At 41.6% G+C, this 22,091-nt stretch overlaps 1 protein-coding gene across 1 annotated transcript; it reads right to left on the bottom strand.

Moving 5' to 3' along the window:
- Positions 1-4,439: 4,439 nt before the first annotated feature.
- LOC139447206 (uncharacterized) lies at positions 4,440-11,040 on the bottom strand. The gene is made up of 6 exons (XM_071228431.1): positions 10,531-11,040; positions 9,445-9,587; positions 8,428-8,717; positions 6,996-7,137; positions 5,982-6,142; positions 4,440-4,684 (listed from the first exon to the last, which is right to left on the bottom strand). Exons 1-6 carry the CDS (start codon positions 11,038-11,040, stop codon positions 4,440-4,442), a joined length of 1,491 nt encoding a protein of 496 aa, XP_071084532.1.
- Positions 11,041-22,091: the final 11,051 nt, after the last annotated feature.

Raw genomic sequence — 22,091 nt, 5'->3', positions numbered from 1 at the left:
CCATTTAGTTGCCTCATAGTTGACCAGCATAGATTGGCTGTTCTAACCCGGAATCCCCACGAGGCCGCTTACCACTTTTGTCGTAATGTCATGCAGATTTCATCGCATGTGCATGAATATGTACCAGGCTCATAACGTGAGTGTTCACTACGTTGTTGAATTATGTTACTTCAATCGTGTAGCACATAGGTGTGTGGATACATTTATGTGTGGATGTGAAAGTGTGGATGTGGATATGGTGATGGAGGTGGAAGTGGAAGTAGGTGCGGATGTATGTTGGAGTGTGGATGTTGATTTGGATGTGGGCGTGGATTTGGGTGTACATGAGGATGTGTAGGCATATGGGCATATGTAGGTGGATGTGGATGTGGATATGTAGGTGGATATGCAGGTGAATGTTGATGTGAAGGTGGACGTGGATGTGGATGTGGATGTGGATATGTAGGTGAATATGCAGGTGAATGTTGGTGTGAAGGTGGACGTGGATGTGGATGTGGATGTGGATGTGGATATGGATGTGGATATGTAGGTGAATATGCAGGTGAATGTTGGTGTGAAGGTGGACGTGGATGTGAAGGTGGATGTGGATGTGGATGTGGTTATGTAGGTGAATATGCAGGTGAATGTTGATGTGAAGGTGGACGTGGATGTGAAGGTGGATGTGGATGTGGATGTGGATATGTAGGTGAATATGCAGGTGAATGTTGATGTGAAGGTGGACGTGGAAGTAAAAATTAATGTAGATGTGGATGTTTCAGTGAAATATTTGTCGTTATCAGCGCTAACGCATGTTCAGTGACTACACATAGGTGTTGCACGTCCAACATTATTTCTACTTTCAGTATCCGAGCCAGCTACGAACACAGGTGAGTGAGGATGGGAGTGTCCACTGCATCTGCAGGTCCACCACAGTGTTCAAAAGGGTCTTCATCGTAGTTCTTGTCATATTAATAAATGATTTATTGATCAACAGGATGTTGAATTCTGTTTTTTTATGCTTTTTATTTTGAAATGTATCTTTCTAGTATTCTAATACTTTAATAACTGTGTCACTCTTCATTATTTTGATGATCATCAAAGATCCTGGAGCCTTTTCATCTGAGAGAATACCAGAAAAAACATTGTTGATGCCTAGTTAACTTAACAGTAGTGCTCTGTTTGTAGTGACATTTTCCCAAGCTTTAGGGATATTGGTTGACAGTTTTTGATAGTCCAAAATTATTCCTTTTTGTGTTAAAATCTCCACTGGCCAGTATAGTTTTTAATCATTGTCTAAAGTTATGTTACTTTTCAACTTCCCTACTCACACCTATATTTTCAGGCCAGGCATTTTATAGAAATTATTTGGTGTTTAAATGGCAACATTTAGGCTGTTTTCAGATTCTAACACGAGCTGAGTATCGTCAATTTTCTCTTGAATTGTTTAGAGACGATGTCAACTAATAACAGCCCGCCTGGTTTGTCTTTAGTCCTTTCGCAATACACGTACATATTTTTTTATAAAGGGAATTTTTCATTGTAATTGGACGCCATTTTTTAAATAATTTTCTGTCTTTATTTGGTTTGGGAAGACAATTGGTAATTCCTTTGTTCATTGTTACAGATAATCTATTGTTTTTAAAGGTTTCAAAATATCTCAACAAATGAATAATGAATAATAATGAATAATTGGATATCCATCGATACTGCTTTTTTAATTTTCTCAATGCTAAGCTCCTATTCAGGAAGGCCTCTTTACTTCGTTTTGTTGTATTGATGTTGTTCATATTGGTATCTTTAGCTGGCTCAGTTGTGTTTGGGTTTTTATGTAAAGATTCATGTAGTATAATTCTGCATGAGCAAAAAGGCTAGGTATTTTCCTCCCCTTCCTCGTACTATCTTATTCTATTTCTAATTTAAATTCCTCTTACTTCTTCATGAAGTTGTTCTTATTGCTTTTTATTAGTTGATAAATCAGTTAATATTGATTCGTTTTTGTTTTGAAAATATTTTTGATAGTAAACTGTATCTTCAAGAAGTGATATCATTACTTATAGTTGTTTAATGTTTTCTTCCGAATCTTTTTTTTAAGAATGATGAAACAGAAATGGTTTTACCCCATGAATTCATTAAAAAGCTTTCAAGAAACAAAACATCGGATATGATCAGATTCAGTGTTGCATGTATGTGTTGGCCTATCTCTTCTTCACATTAAATTTTGTCTGAATATTCATGTAATATTTCCTTTTATGTGTTCTTAATTTTTCATATTTTGTAATGTACTCTTCATTAAGTAGCAGTGATGTGTTATGTTTCCAGTAGCCTCGGCCTTGTTTCTTATCATCAGAGACGGCTAGTGTGATAGTGCTATGGACAGATTTATAGCCAGGTACAATATCTGTATCACATGGCCGCTTATATAATCTTGTGAAACTAAAACAAAATTCAAGCCTTACTTGCTGCCTTGGATTGTTTTAACACCATGTATTTTTTTCACACTGATCATCTAGTTCTCTTCAAACATCTACTTGGTCAAAATGTTCTATCTTTTCTTATACAATATTTCTTGCATTGTTTATGTTTTTGTTATTTTCAAAATCTACTGATGGGTTGAGCACACCATTCCAGTCACCACAAATGGAAATAGATTCATTTCATATTTATCCGTTTTCTTAAATATATTAACCTAAAACAAGTGCACATCTCTATTCGGGCCGTACAGGTTTGTAAAAGTAACTTTTATTCCATCTACTGTAATATAGGGGATACTATAATGACCATTTTCATCATACAAACATTTGTGGATATTTATTTTAATATCATTGTCACTATAATTAAATAGGATCACAACTCCCCTGAAACTAAATTTGAAAGGTGTTATTCTACTTTTTAATCCCCATTCATGATCCATCATCTTTTTTTCTTTCTGGAATGTGGATACTTTGAGTGTTTTTTCTCTATATTTTCATTATTTCGTAACGTTTATTGTATTTCAGCAAGCCAACTATAGTTTGCATTTACTATTTTTACATTATTATACATTGCTGAAGTAAGTGTGCAGGTGCGTGCGTCCGTACTAATGCCGGTTTTATAGTGCTGGCTCATGGAGATACCATGCCGCTATTTAACATGAATACCCCACTCAGACACAGTGCACTGAATCGTTAAACTTAGTGCTTTAATGCAAATGTCGCCCTTGAAGTAACCTTTAGACAGTTTTTACATTAAAACAAAGTGAGTGAGTGAGTGTATCAACACAGATGTTGAACTTTATCAGTACATCTTTATGTAATTTGGGTTAAAACATTCACCAATACAGCTACCCTTCTACCTCTTCAACGACGTCACTTCAGACCTACAATGTTCAAAGATTTACAATGACGAAATCCCCAGCCCTTCTGTGGAATAAGACTATCATTTGATGAGGATCAATTATCTGTTGGTGTCAGTTGCGGATTATTTGCAAATATAGATGGTCAGGTTGGTAATACTTTCAGTGTCGATCGTTGATCGAGTGAGAATTCAAGATGAGGCACATGATCAGATTACTAGGCCAGTTATCATCATTATCAGAAATTATACCGAAAATCGGCGTCTGAAACTCTGGAAATATAAACTGCGACGAAATTTAGCGTGGGTTTCAGTTCTCATTCCTGTGTTTGTAGACCTTTGCATCTTTGGGTCTTTTCCCGAAATAAAAAAACGTTAAATTTGGCTGAAATGTGTCGCTGTGTTGATGTCTGACTGCATTTGGTTACTCCGTTACGGAACTGTATGAGAGACGAGGCGTTATGGTATGGTATTTGGGTTCCAAGGCAACTCGGACGATAAAGATCTATTGCGCCAAACACATCAAATGTCTTAAGACAAGACCGAAGTGAGTAACAGACGAGGCGTTTCATAGACAAAATGTTCCCTTTAATAAAGGCAGGGTCCGATTGCCGCTGAAGGCGATCAGTGACAAAGTTGAAAAATTGTCTGCAGGCCTTTGTCTTTTTGTCTAAGTGATAGGAAGGCCACTGTCAAAAAGGCAAGTTTCAGCTGGAACTAAACTGACTGTTGTCACTGTCTGACTGACTAATCACACACATTGTGAATGATGGAATTTACGAACAACACTTTATGATTAAAAGGTATTTAATTTTGTGAGATGAAATGAAATTACATTGCAGTGCTTTGTGGAACATTGTGCGTCAAGGGTCACATTACGATACAATCAAATGCCATCACTGATATCGCAGCCACTAAGGCTGGTTATCTGAACTGTTAACACTCACTACCATGGTTATTACTGTTTTCAACTGAAAACGTTGGTAGATTGATTTTGGACATTAAATAGAATCTCACCCTCGCGTCTTTTAGCTTAAAATATATCAAAGAACATTTATAAAAGTTTAAATTTCCTTGGAAAGTATCCAGATCACATCTGACTCCTGTTATGAAAGCACAACGTACCAGGGTCAGTCCACCTGGTAGAAGTCCACTCCTCCATCAAAGCGGGGTCCGTTAATAGCACAGGTTATCACATTCACAAACAATGTTTTATCCGTGTCGACCACGACTTCAGATGCGGTGAAAACTACGCTGCCGTTGGAGAAGAAGCGGCTGGTAAGGATGTCGGTGGCGTAGCCTCCGTCCTGGCTGTTACGGATGGTCTTCAGCTGGGACCACAGCACATGGCTACCATCCGCTGAAACCTCTGAATCTGACAGAGACAACTAGAATTAATATCGTCTGCATAGTGGAGAAGCTAACGTTACTTACATAGTAGGGGGACACGGGTGGCCCAAACGTCTGAGGCGCCGCGATTCGCTGTGCAGAGTTGCGTCTCTTGGACGCGCCAGAAACCTATGATTGTGGGTTCGAATCCCGGTTCGCACCAATGGTGTTTCTAGGTTTGTCAGCACCATGCCCGTGCTCGTGGGTTTCATCGGATTGGTAAACGTCTGAGACCTGCATCACTTCAGGATTTCCTCCCACATTAAAGTTGATACGCCGTGATATAACTGGAATACAGTTAAAAGCGGAGTTAAACCCAAGTCACTCACTCACTTACATAGTATATATGTCTTACCGTTACAAGGTAAGATGCATTCCCAAACCTTAGAAATAACATAAAAATGGCGGCTACCGTCTCGACAGATTCGATACTGTGTTTGCTTTTCTGTAAATTGTCATTGAATGTGGAACCTTGCAGACAGAAACACACGCAGTGATAAGGCAAGCGAAGCGGTCAACATTGACCTCGGTCATTGATGGATCATTAATCAACCGATCAAGACAAAAGCAACGGTAGAATGCCTTGGAAAGAATTTCATGGTTAAGCAGGTTGTGTGGGCTTTTGGGTCATAAGATCGAGTTTATATTCTTGCGTGGGCTGAAGTGATGTTAGTCTTATACAAGTATGAAACCTGGTGTTGCGTTAATTCTTGTGTGTGCATGTCGACAGTACATGATTGTATGTGTGTAGGTAATTAGGAGTTAGGCCCATCGCTTGTGGACTTACGTAGGTGGCTGCTTTAGGGTCCCTCGAGAACCCTAAAGCCAGTTACAGCAACACGACAGCGTTTTGTGGACAGATCAGTCTGTTTGATTTTTTGTTTTTTGTTCAAAGCAGCACTCAGCAATATTCCAGTTATTTGATGTCAGCCTGTAATCAATGACCAGACAGTTCAGAGATCGATTCACGCCGTCTTCGTACGATGTCACACAACCTACCAAATCACTGATCCTGACAACCCGAGCCATGACACAGCAATAATAGGTTATTTGGAACCAGCTTGGCAATTTCACTTGGGCTCTTTTTGACTGGAGAGCAATGAATTTTTACTTCAAACCATCTCCGTTGGCATCATATGTTAAAATCACGTTCTTATTTCAAATAGGACCCTTTTCGCAACTGGAAATACCCTAAATGTGAACTAATTACAGATCAACAAGGGAGGGAATGTTTTTCCGGGCCTTTATAAGTGTGGCAGCGTGTGTGGTTCTTGTATACATACCCTTGATGTCACCTCCACCGATGGTGTCTTTCTTCAGTGAACAGAGGCCATAATCTATTGTTGCCCTGATCCTTGACCCACTCTGTAGGGCTGTCACAAACTCTCCGAAGGTTGCGAGTCGGGTTAAAGAAGCCCCGTCAGCAAAGAATGATGCAGAGACACTGTGAACGTACAGAGACACTGTGAACGTACAGAGGCATTGTGAACGCACAGAGACACTGTGAACGTACAGAGGCACTGTGAACGTACAGAGACACTGTGAATGTATAGAGGCACTGTGAACGCATAGAGACATTGTGAACGTACAGAGGCACTTGGAACGCACAGATACACTGTGAACATACAGCGACACTGTGAACGTACAGAGACACTGTGAACGTATAGAGACACTGTGAACGTACAGAGACACTGTGAACGTACAGAGACACTGTGAACATACAGAGTGAGTGAGTGAGTGAGTATGGTTTTACGCCGCTTTTAGCAATATTCCAGCAATATCACGGCGGGGGACACCAGAAATGGGCTTCACACATTGTACCCATGTCGAGAATCGAACCCGGGTCTTCGGCGTGGCGAGCGAACGCTTTAACCACTAGGCTACCCGACCGCCCCGAACATACAGAGACACTGTGAACGTAGAGACACTGTGAACGTACAGAGGCACTGTGAACATACAAAGATATGGAATAATATCTATGCGTGAGTGAGTAACAGCATCGGCATTATTTCAGCAATATTGGTACGATGGCATGTTTAATGAGCTAGAAGTATGTCATAAATACATCGAAGTTATATTTGTCAAACATTTTTTGGCACAAATAATATTTACAATTGTTTAAAACAATTGGAAAGCTACCAGCAACCAAAGCTAGACCAATCCACTGGGGATTTCCTTAACAACCTGTATCATCAGGGAACTGACCACTCTTGGAGGTCAAGAAAAAATACCGGTAAGAAATAATTGACCTATATTTGGGTCACCCCTGAAGTACGGGTAAAAACACCTGTACTCACCTGGAAGAGTCGGGGCTGACTGTACAGTCATGGTGCTGTTTGTGTATCACCGTCTGGTAATCTGGTGATAGGGTAGTGACAGTCAGCTTGACATTCCCTGTTTTGTAGATGGCTCCTTCTCGGAGCTGGACCACCAGAGATCCTGGAACATTACAACGAGGGTGTGAGCGAATATTTACGTAGCCTCGGCAATGTATTATCTCTGTAACGATAAGGGCATAGGGGTGCCTATAGATATCAGGTTCTTTTAAAGTCATGTTTCCAGTGCTTTGTTCTTCACAGTCAGCAATATACCAGCTCTATCACACATACTAGGCAAGATATCCGAGCAACATCACATAACTTGGGTACGATGACACACACTGAACCAAGTCACTGAGCCCAACCTACACACTCACCACAACCAAATGAGCCCTGGGGACTACTTATTACGGGATCTCCTACTGTCTGATTTGAAACAAAAGATATTGGCTAAGATCGGGGCCCTAGGTTTGGTTGAAATATAAAACATAGTTTGGACAGACACATCGTATTAGTCAGCACAGTGACAAGCGTATTAGAAACCATACACATGTTGAATCGCCTTGTTCTCCTTACGTATGGCGAGCGAGTGAGGTCATGTTGTTTCGTGCCGCAGTTAGAAATATCATAGGTGTCCACAGCCTGCCTGGACCAGGTAGTGAGTGAGTGAATATGGTTTTTACTCCGCGTTTAGCAATATTCCAGCAACATCCCGGCGGGGGACACCAGAAATGGGCTTCACACATTGTACCTATGTCGAGAATCGAACCCGGGTTGACGAGCGAACGCTTTAACCACTAGGCTCCCGGACAGCCCCCTTGGGCCAGGTAAACCAGTGAATGAGCTTCATGAGCGGTACATGCTATCGGTTTAGGACAAGCAAATTTATATGATAGGATATTATGAGATACCTCCCACCGAGATTCTGATAACTCGAAAAGCAAGAAATACTGGAGACCTACAATGTATTTTACAGCGCGTTTAAGAACGTTCAAGCCCTATTTCCGCGGGGACAGGCCAGAAATGGCCTTCACGCGTGGTAACCATTATTATGAGATACCTCCCACCGAGATTCAGATAACTTGAAAAGCAGGAACTACTGGAGACCTATTTTACTCTTTTTGAGAAGGTTCAAGCCATATTTCCGCTGGGACAGGCCAGAAATGGCCTTCGCGCGTTGTAACCATGGGGAGAATCGGACCCACTCACCCGAACATTGGGTTCAACAGGTTTCAGATATGTCCTGTAGGTCAGTAATGTTGACAAACCAAACATCATATACTGGCTAATGTTGGATTCGAACCCACGATCAGCGGTTCCTGGAAACTCTGATACCTATAAAGATCACATTACGAATGTACTGGTTGCCCACTGTTTCACTCTGTTAACGATACTCTCACAGATGTCTTACCAGAGTCGTCTCTTCTGTATCGTAGAGAAGCATATCCTATGTAGGGATAGGGACCGACATTCGGACTGCTGAAGTACTCGAATGTGTCAATGTAGCCTCCTATCTGGGTAGTATTGGCCCCTGTGGCACCGGTCACCCTGCACGCCGTGGGGGTGATGTAGTACCGGACGGCCTGCCCGGACACCAGGGCTTGGAGAACGTCATCGAAGGTCCTCAGCTGGGTCTTTGTCTGGTTCTTGTAGCGAAGGTAGACGTCTTTACCCTTTCGAGATATTGTCTTGCGCTGTGACCTTCCAAGGATAGAAGGATTAGCGTGTACAGGGTGGGTGTGTTTGCGTTTATGTTTGGGTTTGTTTTTGTTTGTGTGTGTGTGTGTGTGTGTGTGTGTGTGTGAGAGAGAGAGAGAGAGAGAGAGAGAGAGGAGGGGAGGGAGGGTAGTGGAAAGACAGATTTGCCGCAGGTCGTATATACTTGAAATACAGACTTACAAAACGTTAGGACACACATGACGTCCACGTGCTGTATGACGGAAACGTGACACAATGTTCAGAATATTGTATGACGTACCAATATTGGTTGGTTGTTGGTTGGTTTGTTGTGTACGCCGCACTCAGCAATATTCCAGCTATATGACGGTGGTCTGCAAATAATCGAGTCTGGACCAGGCAATCCAGTGATTAATATCATGAGCATCGATCCACGCAATTGGAACCGATGACATGTATCAACCAAGTCAGCGAGCCTGACCACCCGATCCTGTTAGTCGCCACTTACGACAAGCATAGTCTCCTTTTTCGGCAAGCATGGGTTGCTGAAGACCTATTCTACCCCGGATCTTCACGGGTCGAGCATAGTCGCCTTTTCCGGCAAGTATCGGCTGCTGAAGACTTATTCTACCCTGGATCTTCACGGGTCGACGTGTCAGTGACTTCCATAGCACGGTGCATGGTGACAATTTTGAACGGGATATACTTGCTCAAATTGCACATTATTTGTAGCCTAATAACGTGGACGTACTTTGTCTCTGTGCCTACAATCTGTTTTGTCAGGTTGTACGGAACAGGGATGGACCTTACTATTGACCCATTGGCAACAGAGATCCACGTTTCCTTCACCGTCAGATAGGATGACGTCATGTCGTTTGTGTCTGTGATGAGAATCTGAAAATGTTCCTGTTCTGTTAGTAAATGACAAAATGTATAATGTATACAGCAATACAGAAAATATGGCCTTATTAACGTCATACTAGCTTTGCAACGGGAGCAACACATCTATATTACAGTTACTTGTTTGAAACACAACATGCATGGCAAATTAGTAATACAATGTTAGCATACGTAATAAAATCGTATTATATCAACATACTACGGTGGCCCATAAGGGACATGGAGTCTGTTTTTCAATATTTTGATATTTCACTTACTTTTATAGTAACGTTTTGCAAATTAACACAATTTGTCATACAAATATGTGATAAATCATGTATAAAAACAACCGAGACATGGACAATTTAGCTATTTAATCGCAAAAATGTGAAGCGAAAATGTCAAAAACTAAAATGAAAATGTAAAAAACACACGAAAATGTCAAAAACAAAAGCGAAAATGTCAAAACTAAAATGAAAATACAGAAACCTATTTCCACCGCGGTGATAATATTTAGTAGTAGACCTTTTCGTTTTAGTTTTTGACATTTTCGCTTCACTTTTCAGCGATTCAATATCTTCCTTATAAATGATTTATCACATATTTGTATGATAAATCGTGTTAATTTGCAAAAGGTTACGATAACAGTAAGTGGGATATCAAAATATTGAAAAACAGACTCCATGTCCCTTATGGGCCACCGTAACATACGCATAAAATGAACCGTTTGAATTACTAATTGCGTGAGTTGGAGTTAACACTCCTATGAAAACCGCGTCTGTTATGTCACGGCGCGGTTTGTGGGAACGTCGGAGTTTGGTAATACCTTATGAATGTGTGAGACGTAGCTAAGTATAGCGACCCGTGGGTCCGATAGTAAAACCGGAGCAGCTACGATATAGAAAGATACATGTACTCCTTGAATTACTAAGCTTTGTCCGTCGATTGCCATACTAACCTCGGCTCCATCAATCTCCACCAAACACGTGTTGAACATGTGTGACCTAAACAAGTCTTCTGTCACACGGTCCCAGTACACGTCACAGCCTTTAATATGAGCGACATCTTTCATTGTCAGGTTCTTGAATAACGGAGAGTTGGGCGACGCGTGGGCGAACTGTTTTTGGTCTTTTAGTGAGTAAAATTTCAAATTTATCCTCCCTTTCTCGTCAACACCATAACTGTTTATTCTCTGACGCACAAAATCGTTCTTGTCCCCGTTGGCGAACTCCTCAAGGTAGAAGTTGACTCTCCCCTCCAAAATAGGCATCTCTTCGGGAGACAAGGACATTGATAGATGCTCATGTCTGTCTGTTTCAGTAATATCATTCTTTATGTCATTCTCGTACTGAACGGTGTTGTCATAGAAACCAGTGAGTATGGCTGCTAAGTATTGCAAGTCCTTGGTTACATCGCCCTTCACTGAAAGGCATGCACACGTCAACAGGGCGATATGTGTCAGATCCATGGTTTTCGCAGCAAATGTCGGGACGCGTTTTGAGTGTGGTATATATGAAGATACTTTATTGGTTATCTCCCTTTGATATTGATGCGCTACAAGAGACTGTGCTTTGAGTACTATGCGAGAGGTGAAAGTTCTACATTTGAACTTATTCAGGAAAGAGTGATAGTGTCTTGACAGTTTAATTGATGTACAAAGCATGTTGTGTTAGATAGCATTATTACTGGTCCAATTGTCAGTCCAACATTCTATATATACTACTAAAAGATGTGTATAAAAGGACTGTTCCTTCATCAATACATTTCTCGCTCTCACTTATGTGGGATGACACAAAGTTTGAAAAATACATTTTGTTTTTGCTCCAGATTCCGATTTCTGACAAGCTCCATGCATTTCGTTGAGTCTCAGAGATTGTTTGGATCATATGTGTTTTTTCATAGATTTAAAACTATCAAACAGATATTAATTAAGAAACAGAATCCTCCTAACCTTCCCAGTCAGGTCTAGAGAAAAGAGGGGAACAAGAAATTCTAAGTCGACCTAACATTAGTCCGACACGGATCACTTGTGAGTTGTGCCTCGATGAATCGTCACGTATTGTTGTGATGACAGTTAATCACAGCGGTATGGCTAGGTCTGAAAAGATTTTATTTATTTTACTTTGTCATATTTAGCTACTGTGGGGAAATATATGACAGACATCCAGTATATACACTTAAAAAAGTAAGGAATATTGGTAAATAATGTAAGCAATAATTGTAGTGAGTGAGTGAGTTGGGTTTAACGCCGCTTTTAACAGTATTCCAGTTATATCACGGCGTGTCAGCTTAATGTAGGAGGAAAGCCCGAAATGATGCAGGTCTCAGACGTTTACCAATTCGGTAAAACCCACGAGCACGGGTATGGTGCTGACAAACCTAGAAACATAACAGGGATTCGAACAGGGATTCGAACCCACAATCATAGGTTTCTGGCGTGCCCAAGGAACGCAACGCTGCGCAGGGAATTGCGGCGCCATAGACGTCTGGGCCACCGTGCCCCAGGAAATAATTGTAAGAGATGTTAATTTATCGTGATAGTTATATGATAATAATGAACGAATTGGGAACCTAAAATTACAACCAGGAATATCGTATTACAGAAGATATGACCATCAAAGATCTTGGAGGACGATAGGGGTAAGATGGGAAATTTTAAAGTTGATGTTTTTCGATCAGTAGGGTGTAATACCTCCACGGTTTGTCAAACATTCTCTCACTCGATGAGACATACTGCGTGTGAGTCTCCCAATGGCGACTTGAGGGAGTCTGTCCCGCTCCTCTTGCAGCGCCCGGCCAAGTTCAGCCAACGTAGTCGCGTCCGCGACCTTGACTCACAGGTCACTTGACTATCATACACCAGACGTGTTCAATTGGCGATATGTCTGGGCTCAAGGCCTACCATGGCATGCTATGGATGTTGTGCTGCTGGAGGTGAGCACGGAAGACAGCGTCCTGAACGAAAAAACGTCGACCCGCACGCCTTGCAAACGGGACAACAAAGGGTGCCAGAATGTTGTCCAGGGAGTACTGTCCAGTGACCCTTTCTAGCAAAATATGGAATGGGGCTTCGTCACTCATAGTGATGCCTCTCCACACCATGGTCATCCACTGACATATCCGTCATGAGGTCTCAAGTTGACGTTGGTTTGACGTTGATTTTGACGTCGCCAGACACGACCACGCCTATCAAGGAAGTGCAAAGTCAATCTGAAAATCATCTGAAAACATAACACGTGATCAACGATCAACCCAGTTTCGACGTTATGTACACCATTTATGTCTGTTGGCAACATGAAGATTAGTAAGGGGCGACACAACACGTGGCCACCGCGCGTGGCAATGAGCTGCATGCAGGCAATTCCTAACTCGTTCTCAAGTATCCTGATGAAAGTTTGCAGTAATTTGATTCGCCGTTTTACGAGTGCAGAGGACGTTTTCTCGAAATGAACGTTTTCCATTAAACGTTACACTTTCTCAGGCTATAGTTCATCGCATACGTCATTTCTATGTTTTACTTTATTACGTCATTAGATGGGGGAAATCTTGGTGTACTTTATTTTGGATGTCAGTTTAGTTGAACCTGCCTTAAAATGATTATATTCCAAAGTTTGTGTGTTGTTTATTCCAGCTATATGACGGTAGACTAAACAATCGAGTCTGACCAAACAATTCAGCGACTGATGACACTGTGAACAACGATCCTGAGCATCGGGTACGATTAGTCACCGAGCCTGACCCCACGATCCATTTGGTCGCTTCAAACGACCAGAATGGGTTGCCGGGAACCAATCTAACACGGAATCACCACGGGGGTCTGCAGCATTAAAACAAAAAATTCGTCTGAGGCTCCGCTCTCACCGCCTACTATACTGAAGCACACGGGCAATGACGAAATCTGCAGCAGCAGTCCTTGAACCCCACGGATTCCAGTACAGGTCTCCAGCATGTCGGATGCATGTCATAGTCGTAAGGTCGGATGCATGTCGTAGGGTCGGATGCATGTCGTAGTCGTAAGGTCGAATGCATGTCGTAAGGTCGGATGCATATCGTAAGGGCGGGTGCATGCCGTAAGGTCGGATGCATGTCGTAAGGTCGGAAGCATGTCGTAGTCGTAAGGTCGGATGCATGTCGTAAGGTCGGATGCATATCGTAAGGTCGGGTGCAAGCCGTAAGGTCGGATGCATGTCGTAAGGTCGGATGCATGTCGTAGTCGTAAGGTCGGTTGCATGTCGTAAGGTCGGATGCATGTCGTAAGGTCGGTTGCATGTCGTAAGGTCGGATGCATGTCGTAAGGTCGGTTGCATGTCGTAAGGTCGGATGCATGTCGTAGGGTCTGATGGTCAGGTTCTGTGAAAGGTTCATGCACTTCATCATAGTCATCGACGGCCAGGGATGTAGCTCATAATACCAGTCACTGGATTGTGTGGTTCAGACTCCGAACTAAAAGGGATTTTTGATAGAGATTAAATATAACTTTTAAGCTACAGCTGCAAGACCAGATATTCATTTTGAAACTATGAGCCTGATCTTCTTTGTCAGAGAAACACCTTGCAACAATGTAATTTTTGTGGTTGCATGTAATTTATGTTTAAACAGCCTGAAGCATAATTATTTTTTTCAATAAATTTCTGGGTAAATATATTTTTTTCGATAACCCCCGCCCCCTCCTCTCCCCAACGCCGACTGTCAAATGGTCAGTCCCGAAGATCCAATCAACACATATCCGGTAGATGGGTGAAATGTCACGTTGTTCGATCAGCGTGCATAAGTACGCAAAAATTACGTATGCTTACACAGGCGTTCCGTCTATCTGTACACACAGAAGACACGCATACGTGTGACACGGGTAAACAAGCCCATACTGGTTAATAACCATGATAGCCGTGAGGATCAGGTTTAGAATTGGCCTTCACAAACCTAACCTTGTCGTAAGAGGCGACCAGCGACAGCGGCCAACGACCTCGGGTGATCATGCTCGCTGGTTTGGTTGATGTATGTCATCGCTTCCCAGTTGCGTGGATCGGTGCTCAAGATGTCACCAACAAACAAAAAATGGTCCTGCAGACCAAGGATCTTAATCGCTAGGAGATCTAAACCCACCAGTGTGTCCTTCCCGGACAAGGTAGTCAACTCTGCACAGCGATCCACCGTGCCTTGTCCAATGACTGACCTGTAGATATCATGATCAAACAACTGGACCAAGCACACCATTAGTTAAAAGAACGAGCAAAGAACGAGCAAAGAACAACCCAACCCTTCGACCCACTCCATCGGTGCACGATTTCACACAAATTCTACCCTCGAATTACCAGGAGGTATTCGAATAAAATATATTAATGTGTAAACCGACGTCCATGAGAACTGTTCATTATCTTTGGAAGAATATAATATTTATATCCACATGCAAATTATGTTTTCGATCACTGTATCCCATACTCTGTATATCATACAATAAGTGTTTATTTTGGGTAAAACCTGCAACATAATTTTGTTTTTTCCAGCTTAATCTGGAACAAATTATTTTTTTATAAAAACATCACCCCCTTGACATGAAATCAAATCGTCGGTCCTTTTGTCGTCAACGGTGTCGCCAGTAGTTAGGATTTGCAAGTCACTGGTGGCCTTGGCTGACTTGAGCACATTGGAAATAAGCCTAAGGAAAAGGAGGGTCATGCAGAGACGTGTGCACTGAATGACTTCGTGTGATTCATGCTTATGAAACGTGCGGCTCAAGGATCTGGTCCGCCGAGACATCGACATTTAGTCATTGAACATTGTCACGTTTCGCTATTTCCGTTAAACTTGGACCAGTGCCCTTTGTCAGGTTATTGACCTACTAAATGGACTATAGATCTTACTTTCAAATGAATGTGTGCGGCGCGTGCATTTCTCGTGCAAGTGCTATTTCAGCAGTACTTGGAGCAAGATATTGATGTTATCAGGATTGTGGTGAAATGTTATATTACAGAGGACAAACCATTGAAAAAAATAAACCTAAACGAAATTACTGGCTCCATGCTTTCCAAATACCCGCATTGTACATTCTCCAAAGACATTATCATTTCCAGTGTCGAAAAGGCTATTGGAAATATTCTTTCAACCTTCTCCGCAGGGAAGGCCGAAAGATAATTAAACGCATGCATATAAATAACAGCGCCCTGCATCATTCAATTGAATGCTCTCTTTTTTGAAGAATTAACTATACAGTTTATTGCAATTATAAAGTTAGTTATTGCTGAAAATTTCGTTGCCGGTTTGGTTTATATCACACCGATTCCTCGACTCTTGTTTTTAAGCTGGGAAGATCGCAAATGATCTTTCTGCAGGCAACCTGCTGTTCAACAAGAGAAAACCAGGCAAAATAATGTAGTGAAAGTGACGTGAGACATTTACGTGATTGGACCATTAGTAACAGGATTTTCACGTTCCTCTAACGAGAGCAGTCTGTACAGCTGTTTAAGCAGGTTGAAGTCAAAATGCTTTTGTTTTAACATTACATCTTCGCTGTAGGAATTCGTACAAAAACCCTGACAACATTCAGTGATCACGATGCTAATTATGAGATTACCAATAAATTGATAAATAATCTGGCAGATTTATTTTACAGTGGTCTAACCCATGAACATGATTTTTTATAGCCATAGTTTTATAATGGAATTAACTGAATACTTGACTTGAATGAAAGAAATCCTTGTCCTTCGGGTAGAATTTTCAATTTGAATATATATTTTTTCAGTTGTTTTTGTTGGGCTTATGAAGGTGTATGAATGTCAGTTTTGCAAGCGTTGTGTTTCTCAACTCAGCCAAGTAATTAAAGATTCATTTATTATTATTTGAAAAAAGTTTTTTGTACCATCCTTTTAACATCCGGTTTTATTATTTCTATTATGTAATACTGACATAACGAAACAGTGTTTCAACAGTCGGACGTTACCATGCAGTGAACAATGACAATGAGAACATGCAGTAGGCCAGAACCTCAAGTTTACGTGCTGGGTGTCGTTTCACAAAAGCCTCTTAGCGCTTCGACCTCCTAAGCCACGCCGTAAACCATGTCATAACATTTAAGGCCGTTTCACTTCACAAAGCCCCCCTTAGTTTACAAAACGTCGTAAAATCACCCTAAATCCACGACAGCCCTTGGGCTCTCCTAATGTAGTTACGACCTCGCAAATTCAAATCATCATGGCGACACATGCATTCCTTTTAGAAATTATGAATAGATATGATATCAGGAGAGAACGTGTTTTCAGGGACAGCAGTCGGGCATTAGATGTTTTAGATGATATTGATTTGATGACGCAAACGAGGAGCACGAAACTTGTTTCTCTCTGATCAGATCTGACTTCACTGATGTGCAGACACACGAAGAGAGTAAAGCATCTGATAATGTGCCAAAACAAGTATTTTGATCAGGGGAAGACGCGTTTGTGGTAAAAATGCAATCTTAATCGGTATGATGTTACCAAATCATTAGGTCAGTTCTTAATGTAACATAGCACTTCCCCTTCCAAGCTATGCCTAACCCAGTATCCAGTGTTTGGTGGGACGATGTACAGACACGGAGTATGGGTGGACACCTGACAAGAAAAGCTGGATATCAAACTGGTGCTATGTACAGAATGTCCTGCCAAACGATGGTTCCCCTGTTGGGACACTGAAATAGAACCCGTGGTTGTCATAAGAGGCGACTTACTGGATACGGTGGTCAGGGCGGTGACTTTATTACCAAGCGTATCAGATTACCCGACCACGTTAACGTTGCTCATAATGCCAATCACTTGTCGTCTTGTCGAAACTCGATTATCTACAGACTGCAGTGCGGTATTAAGCTAACAAACAAGATTATATGTTACGCAAAGGAACGTATGTAGGTAAATACGATAATCCTAGTGACACTCTCTGTCTTCCAAAGATGTCTCAGACTGTATGTGTGAGCACGTCCCTTACCAGTACAGCCGGGAGTCAAAGATGAAGATGGATACAATAATAGGTACTTCTTTTCATTTTCATGAATTGCAGGTCATGTGTTGATAGACTGGTGATCATTGTTTCGTATGTATTGTATTGTTGTAGATGTTTGGTTAATTGAGGATGTCACCACACGTGATGTACCGGGTCAGAATTGGTCCGCATCACACCATGCCTGTCGTAAGAGGTGGATCTGAAACTACCCTTGAACTAATCAGACCCATTAAGTACCTGTTGGTGCATTGAGTTTCGAAACAGCATGTGTTCAAGGACATACAGATTATCTCATAAGATAGAAGCACCTTTAATTTAAGTACAAGTTAGGTATAACTGGATAACACAACACACTCCGTCATGGCTTTATGCCTCATTGTGGCTGTGATTTAGTGTAGTACAACTGAAAGCACCAGAATATGTTGCAGTGGTCAGATCACGTCAAGGGTCAGGTTTGAGTCTTCGGAATGTCTCATCTGTGCCTCGGTCAAACGACCTCCTCCTTCAGGACGTAGTTCAGATGATCTTGCAAAGTATGTCTACACAGACAGATTTGTCCGTGTCCACCATAACCGGAATCAAGGAGTCGGTGAAACAGCAGAGAAGTCGATGTTTTCCGATAAGTATCCAGTGAAATTAAACTTCATTGGCTGAATTAAAGACAAAGAAGAAAAGTCGTATCCATACGTTTATGTGAAGGACAATACAAGGCAGAAAACAAGGCAAAATCACGCGTTAACAAGTAAGGCCATGTGACCGTAACAAGCGTTGTTACAATCATCTGACGTCCAATCCACACCAAATGACACTAGCTTCAACACAAGAACACAACGTCAGTATCACGTGTAACCCCCGCCGCCCAGCGTCACATCATGAACCCTCCTCAATCACATACGAGACGTTCAGTTTGACGACGAGTTCATCAGTTCCATTTCTGGTGAAGGGCTTGGTCCATTTCGTCAAGACCTTACACTGGGAGATTCCCTCTGATGAAGAAAGCTCAGCCATTTTCGACTGCTTGTCGACTCCTTCTCAATGGTGCGCAAAGTGAAGACATGTCCTTTTCTAAGCAGTTGTAAAGGACCAATTCTTACCCAGGCCTCACATTTGTTCTGGTCAATAACCCCTGAACATGAAATAATACCGATTAATGGGTAATGATAAGCATGTTAAGGGTCCAAAAGCCTTACTAACCTAGACAATGATGTGCAGGTTTGCAGGTGGAAATTACCTGCACCCCGAAAAATACAAGTCAGACTGTGTACGTACAAAACTCAGAAAACAAGAAACATCAGGATGGATGCACAAATAATGACAGATGTCGTAAAATAGTGCAAGTAAAACATCGACATTTTAGCCATAACTAATCCTTCTCATATGTGTTATTGCTTTGGTAGGTTAGATCACTCGGACCCTGGTGTCTGATGGAGCCTCCATGTCTCGTGGTGTAACTAACTATTTCAACGATTAGATACCGTCCTCGTGATCTAACCTATACATAGAATACAGGAAATATAACACCGCAAACAGAAGGCAAACTTTCTTTCATCGTCAAGATGATACTATAAAAGCATGAATTCAGTATAGACACATCAAACTCATATGTTTCCATAGAACAGTATCGACATTGACACATTTCTCCATAGAACACCATCTCATTTACATTACTAATCCTAAGCAAAAACATATGTTACATTGTCAAGACATTGCATGGTAACGCGAAGATTTTTATACTGGTGTGAACAATTCACGCTAGTCAATATGTTACATACACAGGAATCTGTTCAGAACCTGGTCCTTGTTCAGGAAAAAAACTGTCCTTTTGTTAACGTTTATATCGAGCAATAACATCAACTCTCAAACTATTATTAACATTTAACACTAACATTAATCCAAATTCACATTACATCCACGAATCACGAAAGGACAACGATACAACCTGGCACGTCCGGGAGACGTGTAGCACAATCCTGTAGGAGCGACAGAAATCTGTGATCGTCAGTTTGAATCCTAGATTCGCATCTGATTATGTTATAGGTGAAAGTGGACGTATGTGAATGTGGATGTATAGGTGAATGTGGATGTTTATGTTGAGGTGGATGTGGATGTGTAGGTAGATGTGGCCGTGTACAGGGATGTGGGTGTGTGGATGTGGATGTTTATGTTGAGGTGGATGTGGGTGTGTAGGTTAATGTGGGTGTGTACATGGATGTGGGTGTGTAAGACGAGATGGGTGCATAGGTGGATGTGGATGTGGATGCATAGGTGAATGTGTATGTGCATGTTGAGGTGGATGTGGATGTGTAGGTGGATGTGGCCGTGTACATGGATGTGGGTGTGTGGATGTGGATGTTTATGTGGATGTGTGTGAGTGTGTGAGTTTGTGTGTGTGGGGGGGGGGGAGAGGGGGGGGGGTGATGATGGTGGATGTGGATGTGTAGGTAGATGTGGCCGTGTACAGGGATGTGGGTGTGTGGATGTGGATGTTTATGTGGATGTATAGGTGAATGTGGATGTCTTGGTAGACGTGGATGTGATGTGGAAGTACATGTAAATGGGTAGGTGTATTTGGATTTGAGTCTTGGCAAAGGGCGTGAAGGTGCTTTTGGGTGCGGAAGGAGAAATTGATGTAGAAGGATATACTGATGTGGACATATTGGTGGATGTGGATGTGATTGTAGATATGGGTGTGGAAGAAGAAGTTGAAGTGAATGTGGATATGGTTGTGGATGTTTCAGTGAATTAGTAGTGGTCCTCAGCGTATGGTTACTGTCGACACCTGCACCTCCAACATTATTTCTACTGGTAGTATCCGACCCAGCTACGGACACAGCTGAGTGAGGTTGAGAGTGTCGACAGTCAGACACCCGGTGTCCGAGTCGAGCGGAACCTGCAGGACCACGACCGCGTACGTCAGCACCGTGCCACATATCTGAAGACAAAGAAGTATTGGTCGTTAATCTTGTCACTTTAATAGATGAGGCATTGATCAACAGTAGGATTCATCACCATAGATACCCTTGTATCTACCCATGCCATTTCACAATGAGGTGCGGTCTGGTAGCCTAGTGGTTAAAGTGTTCGATCGTCACGCCGAAGACCCGGGTTCGATTCCCGACATGGGTACAATGTGTGAATCCCATTTCCGCTGTCCCCCGCCGTGATATTGCTAAAAGCGACGTAAAACCATACTCACTCACTCATTTCACAATGAGCTTATGTGTGTTATCCCGTGAAAGTAAATCAAGATGATAACATGGTTTTAAAGTACATCATTAAGAAGACAGAGACAAAATAGACTTATGAACATTGCATTTATCAGTGACAAATGATTATGCTCTCATTCATACAAGCGAAAAGCTATTAATAAAACTGCTTAATATCCCCCTGTGAAACATGTTACCATTTGAGCTAGGGAAACGTTATCTGCTCATGTTATTACCACACTATTACAACGAAGGCATTATTGCCAGGCCTACAATTGTCTGAACAATTAACTTCTTGTATTCGTATTGAAGTCAATCGAGATTCACTACCGGCTGTCCACTGTGTCAATATTTCGGATAATATCATTTACCATTAATATAGTAGACTTGTCGATGGTGAATAGTCCGCACACCGTATATCCGATATTTTCTGATGAGAGTCGAGCAACAAACAGGCATATCTGAAATAAAATCTGATTACTTCAAGAAGTCAAGTATTGTTCACAATCTGCTCATAAGTCATTACACGTGTATTCTCAGCATTATTACAATGAATCTCAGTTATCAACCAGCATGGCTTGCTTATGACAATAATAGTATGTGGAAGTCGTCACTGCATAAAATTGAATAGCCATTTTAATATTCCATTTGTTTCTTTTCCACTGTTATGACATGTGTCCCCACTTACCTTCTGTAGTGTTCCTTCGGAAAACGATGACCATTTGGAGCAAAATATGTGTTGGACAGGTTCGTGGGCCTTGCGACATAAACAGAAAACCAATTAATTTCCAAATTCATCTCTCCTGTTCAATTAACATATCTCTACTGATAGGCAGTATGTTATAAAATCTAATCATTTCAGTGCAAACAGTGAAACTTGCTGTACAGATCAGTTAAGTGGTGAACTGGTGATGGTTTGGGATGTTGAAAAATACAGATAGCATCATCTTACTTCACTGAACGGAAGGTATCAAATGGCAATGAATCAAATTAGGGGTATAAGTAGCCAAACTCCATTTTAGAAATGCACCAGACCGGGGACATATGCCATCTCCTGGTGACTCTTGTCTCTTGTCAATGTAACATACTTATAGTGTAGATTTCATAATACATTGTCCTTATTATAAACATACGAGTATACAAAAGTGCATTTTGAGAGAATAATGTAAGCAGGGTCCAAAAATAGGAAAAGCAAGGTCAAAATTGAAAATATCGAAAAAATGGAACATACACGATCTTTCATTTAATTTTGAACGAATGGACATATGTAATTTTCATTGGAAAAAGAACCAGATTCATGCCTCGTGAACAGATTGTGACTTTCATCATTGGTGAGAGCAAGCAA

The sequence above is a fragment of the Haliotis cracherodii genome, unplaced genomic scaffold, assembly GCF_022045235.1.
Source record: "Haliotis cracherodii isolate W230 unplaced genomic scaffold, xgHalCrac1.p SCAF_7, whole genome shotgun sequence".
Taxonomy (NCBI): Eukaryota; Metazoa; Mollusca; class Gastropoda; order Lepetellida; family Haliotidae; genus Haliotis; species Haliotis cracherodii.
This window is presented reverse-complemented; position numbering and strand designations above follow the sequence as displayed.